An 18212-nucleotide genomic window follows, 5' to 3' on the forward strand; every position below is an offset into this window, starting at 1 on the left:
CAGGAAGAAATCAGCAAAAGCCCAATAAAGTTTTGAGTTACCATTTCCGAGAGAGTCAGACTATAGAGCAGGGAACAGTGTAAGCTTTGAAACATCCTTATTTATAAATATTAGCACAACCATTTCCCCATAGTGGGTAGCAGGGAAACCCTTAATGTGAAAAGGGCCTGTGCTTCTGCTATAGGAGGCACACAAGGGACAGAGTGCCCCCTGCAGCTATGGAAGGACAAGGACATAGGCTGAGAGTCTCTGTGGCCTGAGAAGGGGTCCAAGAGCTGAGAAGTGCAAAGGCCTGTGTGCACTTTCATGACCTGTGATCTATACTGCACCGCACGGCACAAAAACTATGTTTGTACCTATTCTATCCAGTGATCCTCACAACACTTGCAGGAAAACAAAAGCTTAGGCATTAATAGTACCCTTATAATATACAGTTAAAGATACTGAGGCTCAGAGGATTAAATAGCTTGCACACATAATGGTGGAGTTGATGTTAAATTCAAGTCTTCGGAAACCAAGTTCAATGCATTTTCCACTATACCATGAAATCACGGTCTCTGCCCACAGCATGAGTATAGACTTAAAACAGAGGCCAAAGACAGAGCCCTGAAGGATCACAGAAAAGAGAAGATAAATTAGCAGAGCCCTCCTTCAGAAAAAGTGCTTTAAAGGGTTTTATATACATTAGACCCCTGATATTCATGAGAAATAATCTTAAAATCTTTAAGAATTTCCAAGTTAAAAGATACTGGGTGCTAAATTCCTCATTAGCTAACTGACTCATTCCTACACACCAACCTTTTATGTCTTCCAAGATCCAACTGAATGATAAGCACCTGTACCTATGTCGTCCAATTTCAGTTTTACAAAATGTCTATTGAGATCATTTCCTTTACAAATTATTGTCTCATGAATCCTTACAGTTGCTCATAAACTGAAAAAGTCTCAACTGTTCAATTCCATGAATGGCGAGGGTCTAATGTAGGAGGCAAATCAGGAAAAGAAAATGACATAGAATCAAGGGTCAAAGAGGAAGCTGAGAAACAGCAAGTCAAAAGGCCAAGGATAGCAGTGGTTAGAAGAGGTAAGGATGCGATGGTGCAGTGTCCTTTTCATAAGCGAGAATGTCTTTGAAAACCTTGGAAAGAATGATTTGTAAAGAGCCAGTGTAATGAAAGTCCAGCTGACGATCTCAAGGAGCGAAAGATGGTAGTGAGCAATTCAATGCACCTAGCTAAAGAAAAGGCCAAAATTCAAAACTGCCTAATGATGAAAAACATGGCGTAACTGAACTCAGATTTTTCAAGTCTTGTTTTATTTTCTCTTCCTCACCTCTCTTTCTTCATGTGGGGTTTGTCCATCCAGTCGACAATACTCGTAACCCCGCCACATACAATAATCCTCCAAAATGTCCAGCAAGCGTGTCATCTGGCTAAAAATGAGAACCCTTGAACCTAAAACATTTCACAAAAAAAAGGCAAGTTATTCAACTTGTGTAAAACTAACTTGAAAGTTAAAACATCATATGCAATATAAATATTTTAACACGTGAACACTCATACCACTAACGAATACTAAGCCCCCTACACACATCTCTTCAATGGATACTATACAGAAGCATGTATTTGTTGAGTTATACATTTTTAAGGTCTTCAAAATCATACATATTGAGATGATTTAAAGTCTGCCTTTACTTTGTCCTGAGGATGTTTCTAGTCTCTCAGGCTCAGGAGGTACACCCCCACATTGCTTTCAAGCTTCTCTTCCTAACATACAAGTCTGATTGTGTCATTCTCCACAGCCAAACCTTCTGCAATTACCCACACCACCTTCAAAATAGCCCAAAACCCATAAAGCATGGTTTAAATGGCCTTTTGTAATAGCCCCAATTCATCTTCCCGGACTCATCCACTGCCACTCTATCCAAATACCATAAGCTCCACATTCCCTTCTTTCACACCTCTGCTTCATTGCAGAGATGGAAAACCCTTGCCCTCCTTTTTTTCCACTGTTTACTCCTATACATTCTGCAGTGCTCACCCTAAATGTTATCTTTGTGAAGACTCCCTCAACCCCTAATATCTTAGCATATCACAGCACTTATCACAATGACTTGCAATTATGCCTCCTCACTGCACTGTGAGCATCTACAAGGCAAGGACTGTTGTCTTAAGCATCTTTGTATACCCAGCCCATAGGGGCTTCCCAGGTGGCACAGTGGTAAAGAATTCACCTGCCAATGCAGGAGCCGCAGGAGACGCGGGTTCTATCCCTGGGTTGGGAAGATCCCCTGAAGGAAGAAATGGCAACCCATTCCAGTCTTCCTGCCTGGGAAATCCCATGGACAAAGAAGCCTGATGGGCTACAGTCCACAGCAGCGCAAAAGAGTCAGTCACAACTTCTTAACTAAACAACAACATACACAGCCCACAGGACAATTCCTAACCAAAGAGTAAGTACTCAACAATGTGTGCTGAATAAGTGAATGAATGAATGATGAACAACTAAGCAAAATGTTATTCATATACAATATTAAGTTATTCCACATTAATTTGAAGATCTGTAACTTACCCTGTTCTTTGAGTTTGGCCAATAGTTTATCAAGGACTACCATTTTACCACTGTTGCTAACAATGTGCTCATCAGTGGTGTAGGGGGGACCAGGTTCAGCACCATCAAACAGGTAAGGATGATTACAACACTTTCGAAGCTGCATCAAAATGTTTAAGAGTCGCATCTTGTCCATTTTGCCAGCAGAGTTTAAAACGTCAATATCTTTCATCAGGATTTTTGTATACCTAAAAATTTAAACTATAATTAATCATCAACTATTATACAGGCTTAACACCATCAAGAAATGTCCGTTTGGAAAAAAAAATGTCCTTTTGATAATCTGCTTAGATTCCTATTTAAAGAAAAACAAAAAGATCTGATTGGAGACTAAATCTGATGAGCAAAACCAAAAAACTAGCGAGGATTTGAGTATTCTAACTTGTGTGCTGCCTATAAACCGATTTCCTCCTGCTTTATCCATTGCTAAAAATTTCCATCAGTTGATAACAATTCAGACAACTACATACAATAATTATTTAATAACTACAATATTTTCTCAAAGTTGGCATCCAGCTTTTACTTGTTTGAGCTAAAAACAGTTGCAATTTCTTATACCTGTCTTCATAGGTCATTTTTTTCTGACCCTATAAACATTTTAATTGACTTTTCCAGACTTTCACCCAGGAAAAAAACAGATCTATGTATGCACCTGGGGAGTAGTAATATTTAATTCTAACAATAGCCAACTTGTACTGAGTGCAAGTGCCAGGCATATGGATCATCTTGTTAAATCTTCACAACTCTGAGATATGTACTAGGGTCACCACCACTTTACTGATGGAAATTCAGGCAGCTAAAAGAAGTGAAACAATTTATTCAGAGCCACAGAAAGGGACAAAGCAAGGGTTTGATCTTACTTCTGAGTCTAGAGAAATATGCTCTTTATCACTACCCTATACTGGCTTCAATAATAGAGAAGTGTCTATATAGTATATGTTACCTAATTTTATTTATATAAGCAACACTTTGCTTCTCTTACTAGCATTATTACATTATTAACATGTTCAATTTATATCAAATTTAGGATTCTGTGTGACTCCTCTTGTCAATTTCCTGTTCTGCTTGTATTTATCAAACCAATCAAGCTTCTATTTTTATAATATCTACAATCACTGATATTTTCACTCATTATTATGGTTATTACTATTTTCATTGATGGAAAAAGCAAGAATAACAAATGTGCCAGTGACATTATCCCCTTTAACTCTGACATCATTCTTATAAGTATTATTATCGCCATTTTACAGAAGAGAAATTGAGGTTACATAACTTGTCCAAGCTAAACAGCCATTAAGAGGCAATGCATGGACTCAAACACAGGTCTACAGACTCCCCATATTCTTTCCTAAAGGTTAAATAAAATACTTATCAACTTTATATTAAAATATTTGAACTACTTAACTTGGCACTTGAACCTAAAATGTACTTTCTGAACTAAAGTCACAATTGAAACACTACAAAGCTAATTTTTAATAAATCTTTACACATAAATTCTAGCAGAAATAAAATAACTCACCATTCCCGCTGCATTTTACTGAGTCCCAAGTAAATCTTGATTTCCTTTTTAGGAGGCAAACTCTTCTCCACATCAGTTTTTATTCGACGTAACAAAAATGGTTTTAAAACCTAAAAAGTGAGAGTTTTTATAAACGTTTATAAAACATTCAATATTATAAACCATTTATTTCACTGACAACACTCTGAGGTGAAATTTACTTCCCACTGTATAATCTGAAAAACACTACCAACACCAGTTGCTAATTTTCTTGGGAAAAAAGAACCAAGTAATGGCCCATTAGCAAATCAGAATAGGGGGCCTAAATTAGACATCCATGATTTGATGGCACAAAAGACAATAAAAATTAAGACAACAAGATTACTGAATATTGAAAAAGTACAAAAAAAAAAAACCTTTTTAAAATAATCTGCTGTCATATAAGATTTGTAAACCTGAGAGGAAATCTGAAATCAGAGTATGAATCAGAGTGTCTCTAAAAATGAAATAAAAATTCAAGCCATTTAAAAACGGCTTTAAATATATGAATGAGAAGAAAATGGTTCAATGAAAAAGAAGATCAGAACAAAAAGAAAAAAACATGAAATTATCCATGTATACCTGCAAGGCAGATTCTATTACAAGAAAAAAACATCTGTGGGGCACCTGAATGTGCCAGACAATGTACCATGAACTTTAGGTAGAGTATGAAATCCTTATAATAAGTCTTTGAGGGAAAGACATTTATTTCAATTTTAGTAACATCACCAAAGTCACTCTGCTAGTAAATGGTAGAAACAGTAATCAAACCCACATCAGGCTGCTTTACATTTAGCTCAGTCCCTGATTAGCGGTTGTCAACTGGGCAAGTTCTTTAACTTTTCCAAGCCTGTTTCCTCATTCATTTATCCAAAACATATAGATTTATGGTATATATCTATGCTAAGCATTTTAAATTGGGGAAAAGACACCTATTTCCAAGGCTGCTGTGACAATCTGTGGTAGTACATAAGTAGAGTTTAACCACAACAGACATCAGTAAACTGTAGCTATTATTACTAGAGATCCATGGGAGGTAAGGAAAAGGGAAGTATAAAAGAAGACTTCTGGTTTCCTGTTTGGGCCTCTTAAATTTGTCTAAGTTGCATTTTTAAGAGTTTAAACTGTCTGTGAGACATTCAGCAGAACACGCAGATGGCAGTGGGATATGTAAGTCTTGAGCTTAGGAGAGCGATAAGGAGAGAGAAATTTGGGAGTTATAAGTATAGAGGTATAGCTGAAACTATGGGAGTGATCCTCCAGGAGAGCACATATGAAAAAGGAAATCAAAGACAAAGCCCTGCAACACTAAACTTTCAGGGACAAAGAAAGAAAAGCCCATGATGGAGACAGAAAAGAACCGCCAAAGAGATAAGACAAAATGTATCCCATCCCCAGACACTAAGCAGGAAAGCACTTCAAGCAGGCATGGTTAGAGGTACTAAGTATTACAGAGAACTCAGGGCACTGACCAAAAGGTATAATGAAAAATCACAAATACTTGTGAGGTTAAGTTTCAGTTGTATTTAATGGTCAGTGGATTCAGAAATGAATAGGACCCATCAGAGACAGAGTAGCCATTCCTCAGAGCTGACCGAGTTCCTGCTATGAGAGGCCCAGCTGTACTGCAACTTGTATGACAGGATTCTTCGAAGATTTGTCTTCTACGCCTCTGCATTCTTACAATAAGTTCCCTATTACATAAGGTCACTGGTTTCTGACTTGTTCTGTTTAACTCTAAATAAATATTTACATAACACATGATGACTGGTGGGGCTTAGAGTCAATAAATAAATTTAATGAGCAGTTACTCTGGACCAGGCACACGGGGCACAATGTGGTGGAAAACAGACAGGATCCCTGCCACATTAAGTTTACATTTTTCTGGGGGAGGGGGAGAGAAGGAGAGATGAGCAATACATGTTTGTTTGTTTTTTTTATAAGCAAAGACTGAGATTCTCATTAAAAACAGCAGACAAAAAAAAAAAACACAAAACACATCTATACCATCTTACAAAACTCCACTGAGTCAATTAAAATTTAGTTGTACATTTTTAAAAAGAGTGAATACTGACTTCCCTGATAGTCCAGTGGTTAAGACTCGACACTTCCAATTCAGGGGGCGCAGTTTCAATGCCCCGTCAGTGGGGGAACTAAGATTCCCACATGCCACAGGCGTCACGGCCAATAAAAAAGAAGCGTGAATAGACGATTTGGTGGTGGATGAAGAGGGGAGAAACTAAATTTTCAAATAGCTTAGCCATCAAGGGAATAAACCAGAATCACAGCTCGAGAGGGACAGAGTGTTGAGGGAGTACTGTTCTGTGGATGTAGGGAGGAGAGTCTAAGTGTGGGTTAGGATTTAATGAGGGAGATACTTGAGCATGTTTACATGTTGAGGGAGAAGAGCCAACATGGAGAGAGAGGTAGAAAATTCAGCCAATAAAAAGGAAAAATTAAAGAGAAAAGTCCCTAAGGAAACAGGAAAAGATGAGATCCAGAGTTCATGTTGGAAGAATTAGCCACTGCTCATGAATTTGAGCAAATTCTGGGAGATGGTGGAGGACAGAGGAGTCTGGCGTGCAGCAGCCCATGGGGTTGTAAAGAGTTAGACACGACTTAGTGACTGAACAACTATCAAAAAGAGAAAGAAAACCTCTTCCACTCAAACAGAAGGTAATACAGATGCAGATATTCTTAGAAGATGGATATCCTTCAAGAGTTCCTGCCTAATGACTTTTATTTCCTCTTTGAGAAAGGAATGACGTTACTTGCTGAGAAAGGAGGACAGGGAACACATGCGTTAGAGGTCTCGGGGAGACTGTGGAAAGTCTGAAATAGCTCTTACAGGAAGTGAGAGAGAACGCTAAAGAAGGCTACGAAGAAGGATCACCAACATCATCAAATCCCAGAAGGGGAAGGTATTAAGGGAAAGGTATTAAAGGAAATCAAATCATGTCAGCAAACATGAAAATGTAGTGGTTCCAACCTGTACAGTGGGTGTCATCTTCTTTATCTGTCAGTATTGAGCAGCCTGAGTACAGAGCAGGTCACTCTGCTAGTAAGTGGTAGAAGCTGAATTCAAACCCAGAGGATAGCAGACACAGTTACATAATTGGTTTAGGGCTTTTAAGGCAGAAATGGCAGATCAAGAGAGCAAGCGAGTTTGAGATATTGGCCCCCAAAAAAGTGGTTCAAGTGATAGAGAACCTGCTCCTTGCTGGATACAGAAAATGTAACAACAGAAATGGGCTGATGGATGGGGGTAAAGCAGGGGTCCAGGCACTGGATGTCCTTGTGAGGTAACAGGACAAGTACAAAAGGAGTAACATGAGTGAAAGAAGGATACAAGAAGGGAAAAGTGATGTTTAATGAATGCAATCTCAAGGATCCATGGAGTAGGGGAGAGTGAACAGCCTCTACGGGAAAGGACAACACTGTCCATGGGACAGCGCCAAAGCAAAAGAGCTGTTCCACAGAGAGGCTGAGGATATAGTGGGAGCGCACCTCCCAAAGAGGCTGTCAGAAAGGTTGAGAGAGAAAAACACTGAGACTGAGCTCAGAGGCACATCCACAGGTTCCAACAGATTCAGTATGTTTTCCAGCTCAGTTACACATATGTAATTACTAAGTTTTCCTATCTGCTATTACTTACTGCGTGAAGTCTTTCCACAAGTTTTTGATCACCAAGACAATTTTTAGTGTCAAACCAAGAATCAAAGTCCTGTGGAGGGTGAAAATTCTGCAGTAAGTGCGTAGTTTTTTTAAATAAATGTAACATTCTATAAATTCTTACACAACTCATATAGCAATAATCCATTTTAAAAGCACTGTCAAAATTATGTTAACTGTTATGGCCAATATTATTTACTTCTGAAAATAAATACTGGAGCAGTTAACAAAATTTGAACACCATTATACAAGTACTCCATCAGCAGTTTTTCTTTAAAAGGCTTTTATTAGGCTTCCCCATACCATAGCAGAGAAGGCAATGGTGACCCACTCCAGTACTCTTGCCTGGAAAATCCCATGGACGAAGGAGCCTGGTGGGCTGCAGTCCATGGGGTCGCTAGGAGTCGGACACAACTGAGCGACTTCACTGTCACTTTTCACTTTCGTGCATTGGAGAAGGACATGGCAACCCACTCCAGTGTTCTTGCCTGGAGAATCCCAGGGATAGGGGAGCCTGGTGGGCTGCTCTCTATGGGGTCGCACAGAGTCGGACATGACTGAAGCGACTTAGCAGTAGCAGCAGCAGCATACCACAGCAGAATTATAAACAGTTAAGAGGAGTAGGAATAAGAATATAAAATGGAAGACATGCTAATGAAAATGTTAATCAAACAATAAAAATGAACAAAAGCAAAGTAAGGTATACAAATAGGTAGATGAACTTGATACTTTTTTATTATCAATTAATATCAGTAATAAGGAAAATCAAGCTCCAAAGTCCTTAAATCATTCAATTCTGTTTGCTGCACTAGCATAACCTTGTGTCAATGATAAAAACAGTATAAATCATATTTATAAAATATGTTGCTTTTCAAATCACATATTATAAGCTCTTTAGTACTCACCAAATGTTAATACCTACAATAACTCAAGATTATTTCAATGATTCTACTTGCTAAACTAGTATGCAGAAAGCCCTTCCAATTTAATTAAAAGAAAATGTAGAAAGCATTATTCTGAACTCAGCCTACCTCATGTCATAAGTTGTGGTAGCAATGTGATACAGGCAAACCTTAATAGGATAATCTCAAAGCAAAGAAACTTATTTCTCTAAATATCCCCATTTGAAAAAATTTCTATTCAAGAGCTAAACCACAAAGAATCACAAATAAAAAAGAACTATCAATTTCCATCCATGGCAACCCACTCCAGTATTCTTGCCTAGAGAATCCCATGGACCAAGGAGCCTGGTGGGCTACAGTCCACAAGGCAGCAAAGAGTCGGACACAACTGAAGCAACTTAGCATGCAGGCACACATTTTGTGTTTTGAAAACAGATGTCGTGAACATAAGAAAAGTATACTTCAAATGCACTACTTAAACTTACTTCTGCAGAATTAAAGACATCAGGCAATAAAAAGTTGAGTAGTGCCCAGAGTTCATGCAGGTTATTCTGCAAAGGTGTTCCAGTCAGGAGCAAGCGGTTAGTTGACTTGAAGTCACGAACAATCTCTGAGAGCTAGAAAAATAAGTTATGTTAACATTGTTTTATTTATTAGAATGTTGAACATTCAGTTCTTCATCCAACCCAAAACATTTTTTGAATAAAAGTTGAAATAACTATTCATCCTATTTCACATGACATTGCCACAGTGAAGCACAGCTGAACAAAATATTACAGGCATTTCTACACTTACAAGAATGCAGATCACAGTCACATCTGAGAACCTTCCCCCACTTTAAAAAATTTATTTTCTTCTATTTTCGGTCCACAGAAACAGTCAGAACTCTATGGAATCCAGGCTGGTCACTTTACAGCATAGAATCACCTTCTCCATGCCAATCATGTTCATCCACCACACCTCACCAACTTCTAACTTGGCCTGGTCACAATTTTTAAGCACCACACCTGAGCCCATCTTCCCCGAATATCTTATGTTAACTTTCTAAATATAAAACCACAAAAATTAAAGCACAAAAAGTAGAAATCACAGTAATCTTATCAATAAAAAGGCTAGTTTTATATTGCTCTTAAATTAACAATTATTCTCTAACATGTATCCTCTTATCGAGTGTTAACTACAAAAAGCACCACCTGGTGTTTTGCTTCAGTTCTGTCTCTGGTTCTCCCAAAGCAGACCAATGACCCAAAGAGAGGTTCATCATCATAACTGATGCTTTTTCTACTGTTGATAAAGTGTAATGGCAAGAAATATTGGTATTTTTCAATGTTAACACCACACTCTAATACACACAAGTCAGGTAATTCTAGAAAATGAGTTTTTTTTTCTAATCCATATGAATACACATAAGGTAGCTCCTCAATAAAAAATAAACCAAAGCAAATGACATTTGTACACCAAATATTGCAAAAATATTAAAACACTGTAGCATAACAGAGTTATTTAGACTGCAACAGGTATAGTAAATGAATTTTCTTTACATTAAAAACTGAGTTCAATTTTCATTTATCTTATATTCAATTATTTAAACTCCAAAATCATTTTTAAAAACTGATTTTCATTCACATTCTGTGAATAAAATCACAGTCTATCACTTTTCAAATTCTGAATACAGAGGAGTAAACCAATAGATGTGGTAGTTAAAAGAAACTTTAATACAGATATTCAGAACTAGCTTACCTTAGATTTTTCATTCTTTATTCTGTGAGCCTCATCAATGACAAGGTATCGCCAGTGAAACTTTTTGAATACAGATTTTTCTTTAATTACCATCTCATAAGAAGTAACACAAACATCCCACTCTCCTGGCATCATTTCATCACGAATAAAAGCAGCCTGATGCAAAACAAAACAAAGTTCCTTATATTAGAATATGCTGACAAGATGTCACAGAATTAAAGCATAAAGAGACTATTCTAGAATCATTTGGTCTCATTCATTTTAGAGATAGGAATGCTAAAGCCCAAAGGTACTTTTATGGTCAATTATCTGGATGACATGCTAATACTTCCATTAACGAAAGAGAAGCAGAGGTTTCCATTAAACAAGTACAGTATATTCAATAAACTGGAGAAGTTCGTATCACCAAAAGATGACAATTATTCTTCATACCACAAGGGATCAAAAGGACATGGGCAAAAGGAACTAGTTTCTGAATACCATACTCTTACCAAGATCCAACCACTAACCAACATGATATCATTTTGATAAATGCTGCTGCTGCTAAGTCGCTTCAGTCATGTCCGACTCTGTGTGACCCCATAGACGGCAGCCCATCAGGCTCCCCCGTCCCTGGGATTCTCTAGGCAAGAACACTGGAGTGGGTTGCCATGTCCTTCTCCAATGCATGAGAGTGAAAAGTGAAAGTGAAGTCCCTCAGTCGTGTCCGACTCTTAGCGACCCCATGGACTGCAGCCCACCAGGCTCCTCTATCCATGGGATTTTACAGGCAAGAGTACTGGAGTGGGGTGCCATCTCCTTCTCTGTTTGATAAATGAAAAAAGCTCAATATACATGAGTGATTCCAACCTTTTGAGATCTCTCCTATGTTTCCTTCACTTTCTAGCAGGGATGAGTCATAAACTCTGTTAAAGGGTCATGAAAGCCCATTAGTGTTTTTGTGAAAGTCCTGATGTTATGAGGCTACAAATGCGATTTTATAAAAGAGGCTTGCTCTATATACTACAGGAATCTATTTTAAAAAAAAAAAAAGTGAGACTGCTTAAAACTATTTTTAAATCTTCATGTGGCCAATGTGCAATGTGACTGAAAGCACTTCTAATGTGTATTAACTGAATTCCAGATCATCTCTATTATGGGTTAAAACAAAACCAAAAAGGTTAACAAGGAGCAGCAAAATCTACACTGAGAAGGGGCTGATTAGTACTGTAAATCTGAAATGACAGTGCTCAAACATAACCGACTGTTCATCTCAAAGTCGTTATTTCATAAATTCAGTCGTGCACCAAACACACCAGGGACACTCTTAACAAATATTCAACGAGTGCCCACTATGTATAAAAGGACTGCCTGGACTGAAGGAGAGGACAGGAAAAAAGTCCTCTGTAGATCTCAGCCTCACCCTGGGAAGTGGTCATAGTCAAAAAGTTAAGACATTAGGGAGTTAGAGGCAAAATAAGAAGAACCAGGGCGCCAGACCCCATCTGGTCCTGCAAATACTTTATCCTTATTAGAGTTTGTGAAATACTCAGTTTAATGGTTCCTCCTACAGTTTCACAGAACATACACATTTTAATTTAAATTAGCTCTGCTTTGAAACTTGTGTAACTATTTGATAGTTTCAGAGTTAAATGTCGACAGAATATTCAATATCACATAATTCAAAAGTTCTCACAGGTGACAAAAATTAAGGCCCTTTGAGATTCATTCAACATCACAGTCAGTAGCAAAACTAGAACTAAAACCAGATCTGTTTCCGTGTCCATGACCTTTGATGCCTCTAGAGTAGGACAGGAAGGTGTCAAAAACTATGTTTGGAGGACTCCCCTGGTGGTCCAGTTGCTAAGACTCTAAGCTCCCACCGCAGAGGACCGGGGTTCAATCCCTGGTCAAGGAGCTAGATTCCACATGCCTGCAACTAAAGATCCCACATGCCTGCGACTAAGATCCTGCTTGCCACAGCTAAGACCCAGTGCAGTCAAATAAATAAAACATTTTTAAAGAAAAGAATTACATTTAGGAATCATACCTCTAAATACTTCAGAACTACATTAGCTTCAAATAGGATCATGATTTTCTCAAATAATTCCCTACCTCAATTAAATACTTACTGTAGCCTACATCAAATATTTTGTTACCAAACTGACCTCATAAAATGTTTACAGGAGGCCAGGAAAGTAAAAAGACCCAATATATCTATCCTGTGCAGTACAAACGTTCAAATCTGTCTATAAGTAATGTTCCAGATTTTCTCTATACATGACGACATCAATCTTTAAGTGTTGCATATGGCACATTAATTATTTATGTAATTAACAATTACTGGTTCTCAAACTCTTTGACCATGGCCCACAGTAAAATTGTGTTTTAGGTTGCAATTCAGTATACATATGTGTTTGAGGACATGTTTTTAGAAAGAAACAAAACACATTATATATTCTCACTCCTGTTTTCTATTCTATCCTATCTCAGTGTTTCAAAAAATTGTTGTCACCACTCACAAAGCTGAATCCCAACACATTAATGAGTAGTAATTTGCAAAACACCAACTTTGAAGGTTAGTTTTCATGATTAAGAAGTTTTTGAAGTCTCTAGAAGAATTTCAACCTCCCATGGGGTAGAGGTAGGGCGTGCTAAGTCTCTTCAGTCATGTCCGACTCTATGCAACCCTATGGGCTGTAGCCTGCTAAGCTCCTCTGTCTGTGGGATTCTCCAGGCAAGAATACTAGAGTAGATTCCCATGCCCTGCTCCAGGGGGTCTTCCCAACCCAGGGATCAAACTCGTGTCTCTTAATCTCTTGCACCATCCTGCATTCTTTACCACTAGTGCCACCTGGGAAGTCCAGGAGTGGTAAAGATATAGGGCACACTCTCTGACATAAATCACAGCAGGATCCTCTAAGACCCAGCTCCCAGAGTACTGGAAATAAAAGCAAAAATAAACAAATGGGACCTAATTAAATTTAAAAGCTTTTGCACAACAAAGGAAACTATAAGCAAGGTGAAAAGACAGCCTTCAGAATGGGAGAAAATCATAGCAAATGAAGCAACGACAAAGAATTAATCTCAAGAATATACCAGCAACTCCTACAGCTCAATTCCAGAAAAATAAATGACCCAATCAAAAAATGGGCCAAAGAACTAAACAGACATTTCTCCAAAGAAGACATACAGATGGCTAACAAACACATGAAAAGATGCTCAACATCACTCATTATCAGAGAAATGCAAATCAAAACCACTATGAGGTACCATTTCACGCCAGTCAGAATGGCTGCGATCCAAAAGTCTACAAGCAATAAATGCTGGAGAGGGTGTGGAGAAAAGGGAACCCTCTTACACTGTTGGTGGGAATGCAAACTAGTACAGCCACTATGGAGAACGGTGTGGAGATTCCTCAAAAAACTGGAAATAGAACTGCCATACGACCCAGCAATCCCACTGCTGGGCATACACATCAAGGAAACCAGAATTGAAAGAGACACATGTGCCCCAATGTTTATCATAGCACTGCTTATAATAGCCAGGACATGGAAGCAACCTAGGTGTCCATCAGCAGATGAATGGATAAGAAAGCTGTGGTACATATACACAATGGAATATTACTCAGCCATTAAAAAGAATACATTTGAATCAGTTCTAATGAGGTGGATGAAACTGGAGCCTATTATACAGAGTGAAGTAAGCCAAAAAAAAAAAACATCAATACTGTATACTAACACATATATACGGAATTTAGAAAGATGGTAACGATAACCCTGTATGCAAGACAGAAAAAGAGACACAGATGTATAGAACAGTCTTTTGGACTCTGTGGGAGAGGGCAAAGGTGGGATGATTTGGGAGAATGGCATTGAAACATGTATATTATCATATATGAAACGAATCACCAGTCCAGGTTCGATGCATGAGAGAGGGTGCTTGGGGCTGGTGCACTGGGATGATCCAGAGGGATGAGATGGGGAGGGAGGTGGAAGGGGGGATTCAGGATGGGGAACAACACGTGTACACCTGTGGCGGATTCATGTCAATGTATGGCAAAACCACTACAATATTGTAAAGTAATTAGCCTCCAATTAAAATAAATAAATTTATATTTAAAAAAAAAAGAGATAGGGCAGTAACCAATTAAATCCACTCTTTCTTGAAAACTCCCAGAGACACTTCATGGAGCCCATGGATTCCATATAATAAAATCGAAAACCACTGGCATACATGTTGGTGATGGACAGGAAAGCCTGGTGTGCTACAGTCCATGGGGTCACAAAGAGTCAGATACAACTGAGCGACAGAACTGACTGAAGACATAATGAAAACACAGCCCAGATATTTCTCAATATCTATGATCTTCAAGAAAATTACAGCAAAACAAATCAGTAATTTGGGAATACGAAATTTTTATAAGGAATGGTATTACATTTAAATAATGGCAGTGATCAGAAAGAGTTCTAAGTGACTAATTTGCTACTGGGAAATATGAGGCATAGGGAAGAATCAAGCCTGTAATTCTAAATTTATGAGCCCAGTATTTCAATATTTAAATTATTTATAAGTTAAATTTAAATAAATTTAAGTAATTTTTCTTCAAGCAAAATGATAAGAATAAAATTACATAATTCATTATGTTACCACTCTTTTGAGAATATCTTTTGATAACCTATCTAAATATGTAAAATAGAATAAATCTTTACTCCAAACTACGTTCTCTGCAGGCAAATAAAGACCAAGTTTAATAATATGCTTTCTAAGCTGATTATTCATTTTGGTATTTTTGCATAATTAATTATTTTTAGATTAATTCAACAGTCCTAAAATAATTGTAGCCTAGGACTAGATTGACAAATAGTTAATTTAAACAAGAACCCTTAATTTCTAATATTATCTAAGAATGTATGCAGACACCTATTCTTCTATTCAAAGATCAAAACTGAAAGCTGTCTATGCATAAACACAAAACACAAGGTTCTCTGTATAAGGATAAAAGGTTCCATTCATGTGTGTCTGCATGTGCATGTGTGCATGTAAACAAGTCGAAGTCAAAAGTAAAAAAATTAAACAAACTGAAAAGCAAATTTATACACTTTTGGCATCAAAATAGCACAAATGATAGAATCACTGATAAGATAGATGGTCAACAACTAGAAAAGGAAGAAATGAAGAACCCCAGGGTTAGTAGAAGGAAAGAAATCTTAAAAATTAGGGCAGAAATAAATGCAAAAGAAACAAAAGAGACCATAGCAAAAATCAACAAAGCCAAAAGCTGGTTCTTTGAAAGAATAAATAAAATTGACAAACCATTAGCCAGACTCATCAAGAAACAAAGGGAGAAAAATCAAATCAATAAAATTAGAAATGAAGATGGAGAGATCACAACAGACAACACAGACATACAAAGGATCATAAGAGACTACTATCAGCAATTATATGCCAATAAAATGGACAACATGGAAGAAATGGACAAATTCCTAGAAAAGTACAACTTTCCAAAACTGGACCAGAAAGAAATAGAGAATCTTAACAGACCCATCACAAGCACGGAAATTCAACCTGTAATCAGAAATCTTCCAGCAAACAAAAGCCCAGGTCCAGACGGCTTCACAACTGAATTCTACCAAAAATTTAGAGAAGAGCTAACACCTATTCTACTCAAACTTTTCCAGAAAATTGCAGAGGAAGGTAAACTTCCAAACTCATTCTATGAAGCCACCATCACCCTAATACCAAAACCTGACAAAGATGCCACAAAAAAAGAAAACTACAGGCCAATATCACTGATGAACATAGATGCAAAAATCCTCAACAAAATTCTAGCAATCAGAATCCAACAACACATTAAAAAGATCATACACCATGACCAAGTGGGCTTTATCCCAGGGATGCAAGGATTCTTCAATATCCACAAATCAATCAATGTAATACACCACATTAACAAATTGAAAAATAAAAACCATATGATTATCTCAATAGATGCAGAGAAAGCCTTTGACAAAATTCAACATCCATTTATGATAAAAACTCTCTAGAAAGCAGGAATAGAAGGAACATACCTCAACATAATAAAAGCTATATATGACAAACCCACAGCAAACATTATCCTCAATGGTGAAACATTGAAAGCATTTCCCCTAAAGTCAGGAACAAGACAAGGGTGCCCACTTTCACCATTACTATTCAACATAGTTTTGGAAGTTTTGGCCACAGCAATCAGAGCAGAAAAAGAAATAAAAGGAATCCAAATTGGAAAAGAAGAAGTAAAGCTCTCACTGTTTGCAGATGACATGATCCTCTACATAGAAAACCCTAAAGACTCCACCAGAAAATTACTAGAGCCAATCAATGAATATAGTAAAGTTGCAGGATATAAAATCAACACACAGAAATCCCTTGCATTCCTATACACTAATAATGAGAAAATAGAAAGAGAAATTAAGGAAACAATTCCATTCACCATTGCAACGGAAAGAATAAAATACTTAGGAATATATCTACCTAAAGAAACTAAAGACCTATATATAGAAAACTATAAAACACTGGTGAAAGAAATCAAAGAGGACACTAATAGATGGAGAAATATACCATGTTCATGGATCGGAAGAATCAATATAGTGAAAATGAGTATACTACCCAAGGCAATTTATAGATTCAATGCAATCCCTATCAAGCTACCAAAAGTATTCTTCACAGAGCTAGAACAAATAATTTCACAATTTGTATGGAAATACAAAAAATCTCGAATAGCCAAAGCAAACTTGAGAAAGAAGAATGGAACTGGAGGAATCAACCTACCTGACTTCAGGCTCTACTACAAAGCCACAGTCATCAAGACAGTATGGTACTGGCACAAAGACAGAAATATAGATCAATGGAACAAAATAGAAAGCCCAGAGATAAATCCACGCACCTATGGACACCTTATCTTTGACAAAGGAGGCAAGAATATACAATGGATTAAAGACAATCTATTTAACAAGTGGTGCTGGGAAAACTGGTCAACCACTTGTAAAAGAATGAAACTAGAACACTTTCTAACACCATACACAAAAATAAACTCAAAATGGATTAAAGATCTAAACGTAAGACCAGAAACTATAAAACTCCTAGAGGAGAACATAGGCAAAATACTTTCTGACATAAATCACAGCAGGGTCCTCTATGACCCACCTCCCAGAATATTGGAAATAAAAGCAAAAATAAACAAATGGGACCTAATTAAACTTAAAAGCTTCTGCACATCAAAGGAAACTATTAGCAAGGTGAAAAGACAGCCTTCAGAATGGGAGAAAATCATAGCAAATGAAGCAACTGACAAACAACTAATCTCAAAAATATACAAGCAACTCCTACAGCTCAATTCCAGAAAAATAAATGACCCAATCAAAAAATGGGCCAAAGAACTAAACAGACATTTCTCCAAAGAAGACATACAGATGGCTAACAAACATGAAATGATGCTCATCACTCATTATCAGAGAAATGCAAATCAAAACCACAATGAGGTACCATATCACGCCAGTCAGAATGGCTGCGATCCAAAAGTCTACAAGCAATAAATGCTGGAGAGGGTGTGGAGAAAAGGGAACCCTCTTACACTGTTGGTGGGAATGCAAACTAGTACAGCCACTATGGAGAACGGTGTGAAGATTCCTTAAAAAACTGGAAATAGAACTGCCTTATGACCCAGCAAGCCCACTGCTGGGCATACACACCGAGGAAACCAGAATTGAAAGAGACACGTGTACCCCAATGTTCAT

At 37.5% G+C, this 18212-nt stretch overlaps 1 protein-coding gene across 6 annotated transcripts in view; it reads right to left on the reverse strand.

Moving 5' to 3' along the window:
• Window positions 1-18212, reverse strand: part of SMARCA1 (SWI/SNF related, matrix associated, actin dependent regulator of chromatin, subfamily a, member 1) — a 73472-nt gene that overhangs the window by 43050 nt on the left and 12210 nt on the right. For all 6 annotated transcript variants that reach the window (XM_006065640.3, XM_044937521.1, XM_006065643.3 and 3 more), the window contains exons 7-12: window positions 10462-10617; window positions 9207-9338; window positions 7803-7871; window positions 4130-4239; window positions 2572-2798; window positions 1333-1454 (exon numbers count right to left, since the gene is read on the reverse strand). In XM_006065640.3, coding sequence (XP_006065702.1) covers window positions 1333-1454; window positions 2572-2798; window positions 4130-4239; window positions 7803-7871; window positions 9207-9338; window positions 10462-10617 — 816 coding nt within the window. The remainder of the gene's footprint in view (window positions 1-1332; window positions 1455-2571; window positions 2799-4129; window positions 4240-7802; window positions 7872-9206; window positions 9339-10461; window positions 10618-18212) is intronic.

Source organism: Bubalus bubalis, chromosome X (assembly GCF_019923935.1).
Source record: "Bubalus bubalis isolate 160015118507 breed Murrah chromosome X, NDDB_SH_1, whole genome shotgun sequence".
NCBI lineage: Eukaryota > Metazoa > Chordata > Mammalia > Artiodactyla > Bovidae > Bubalus > Bubalus bubalis.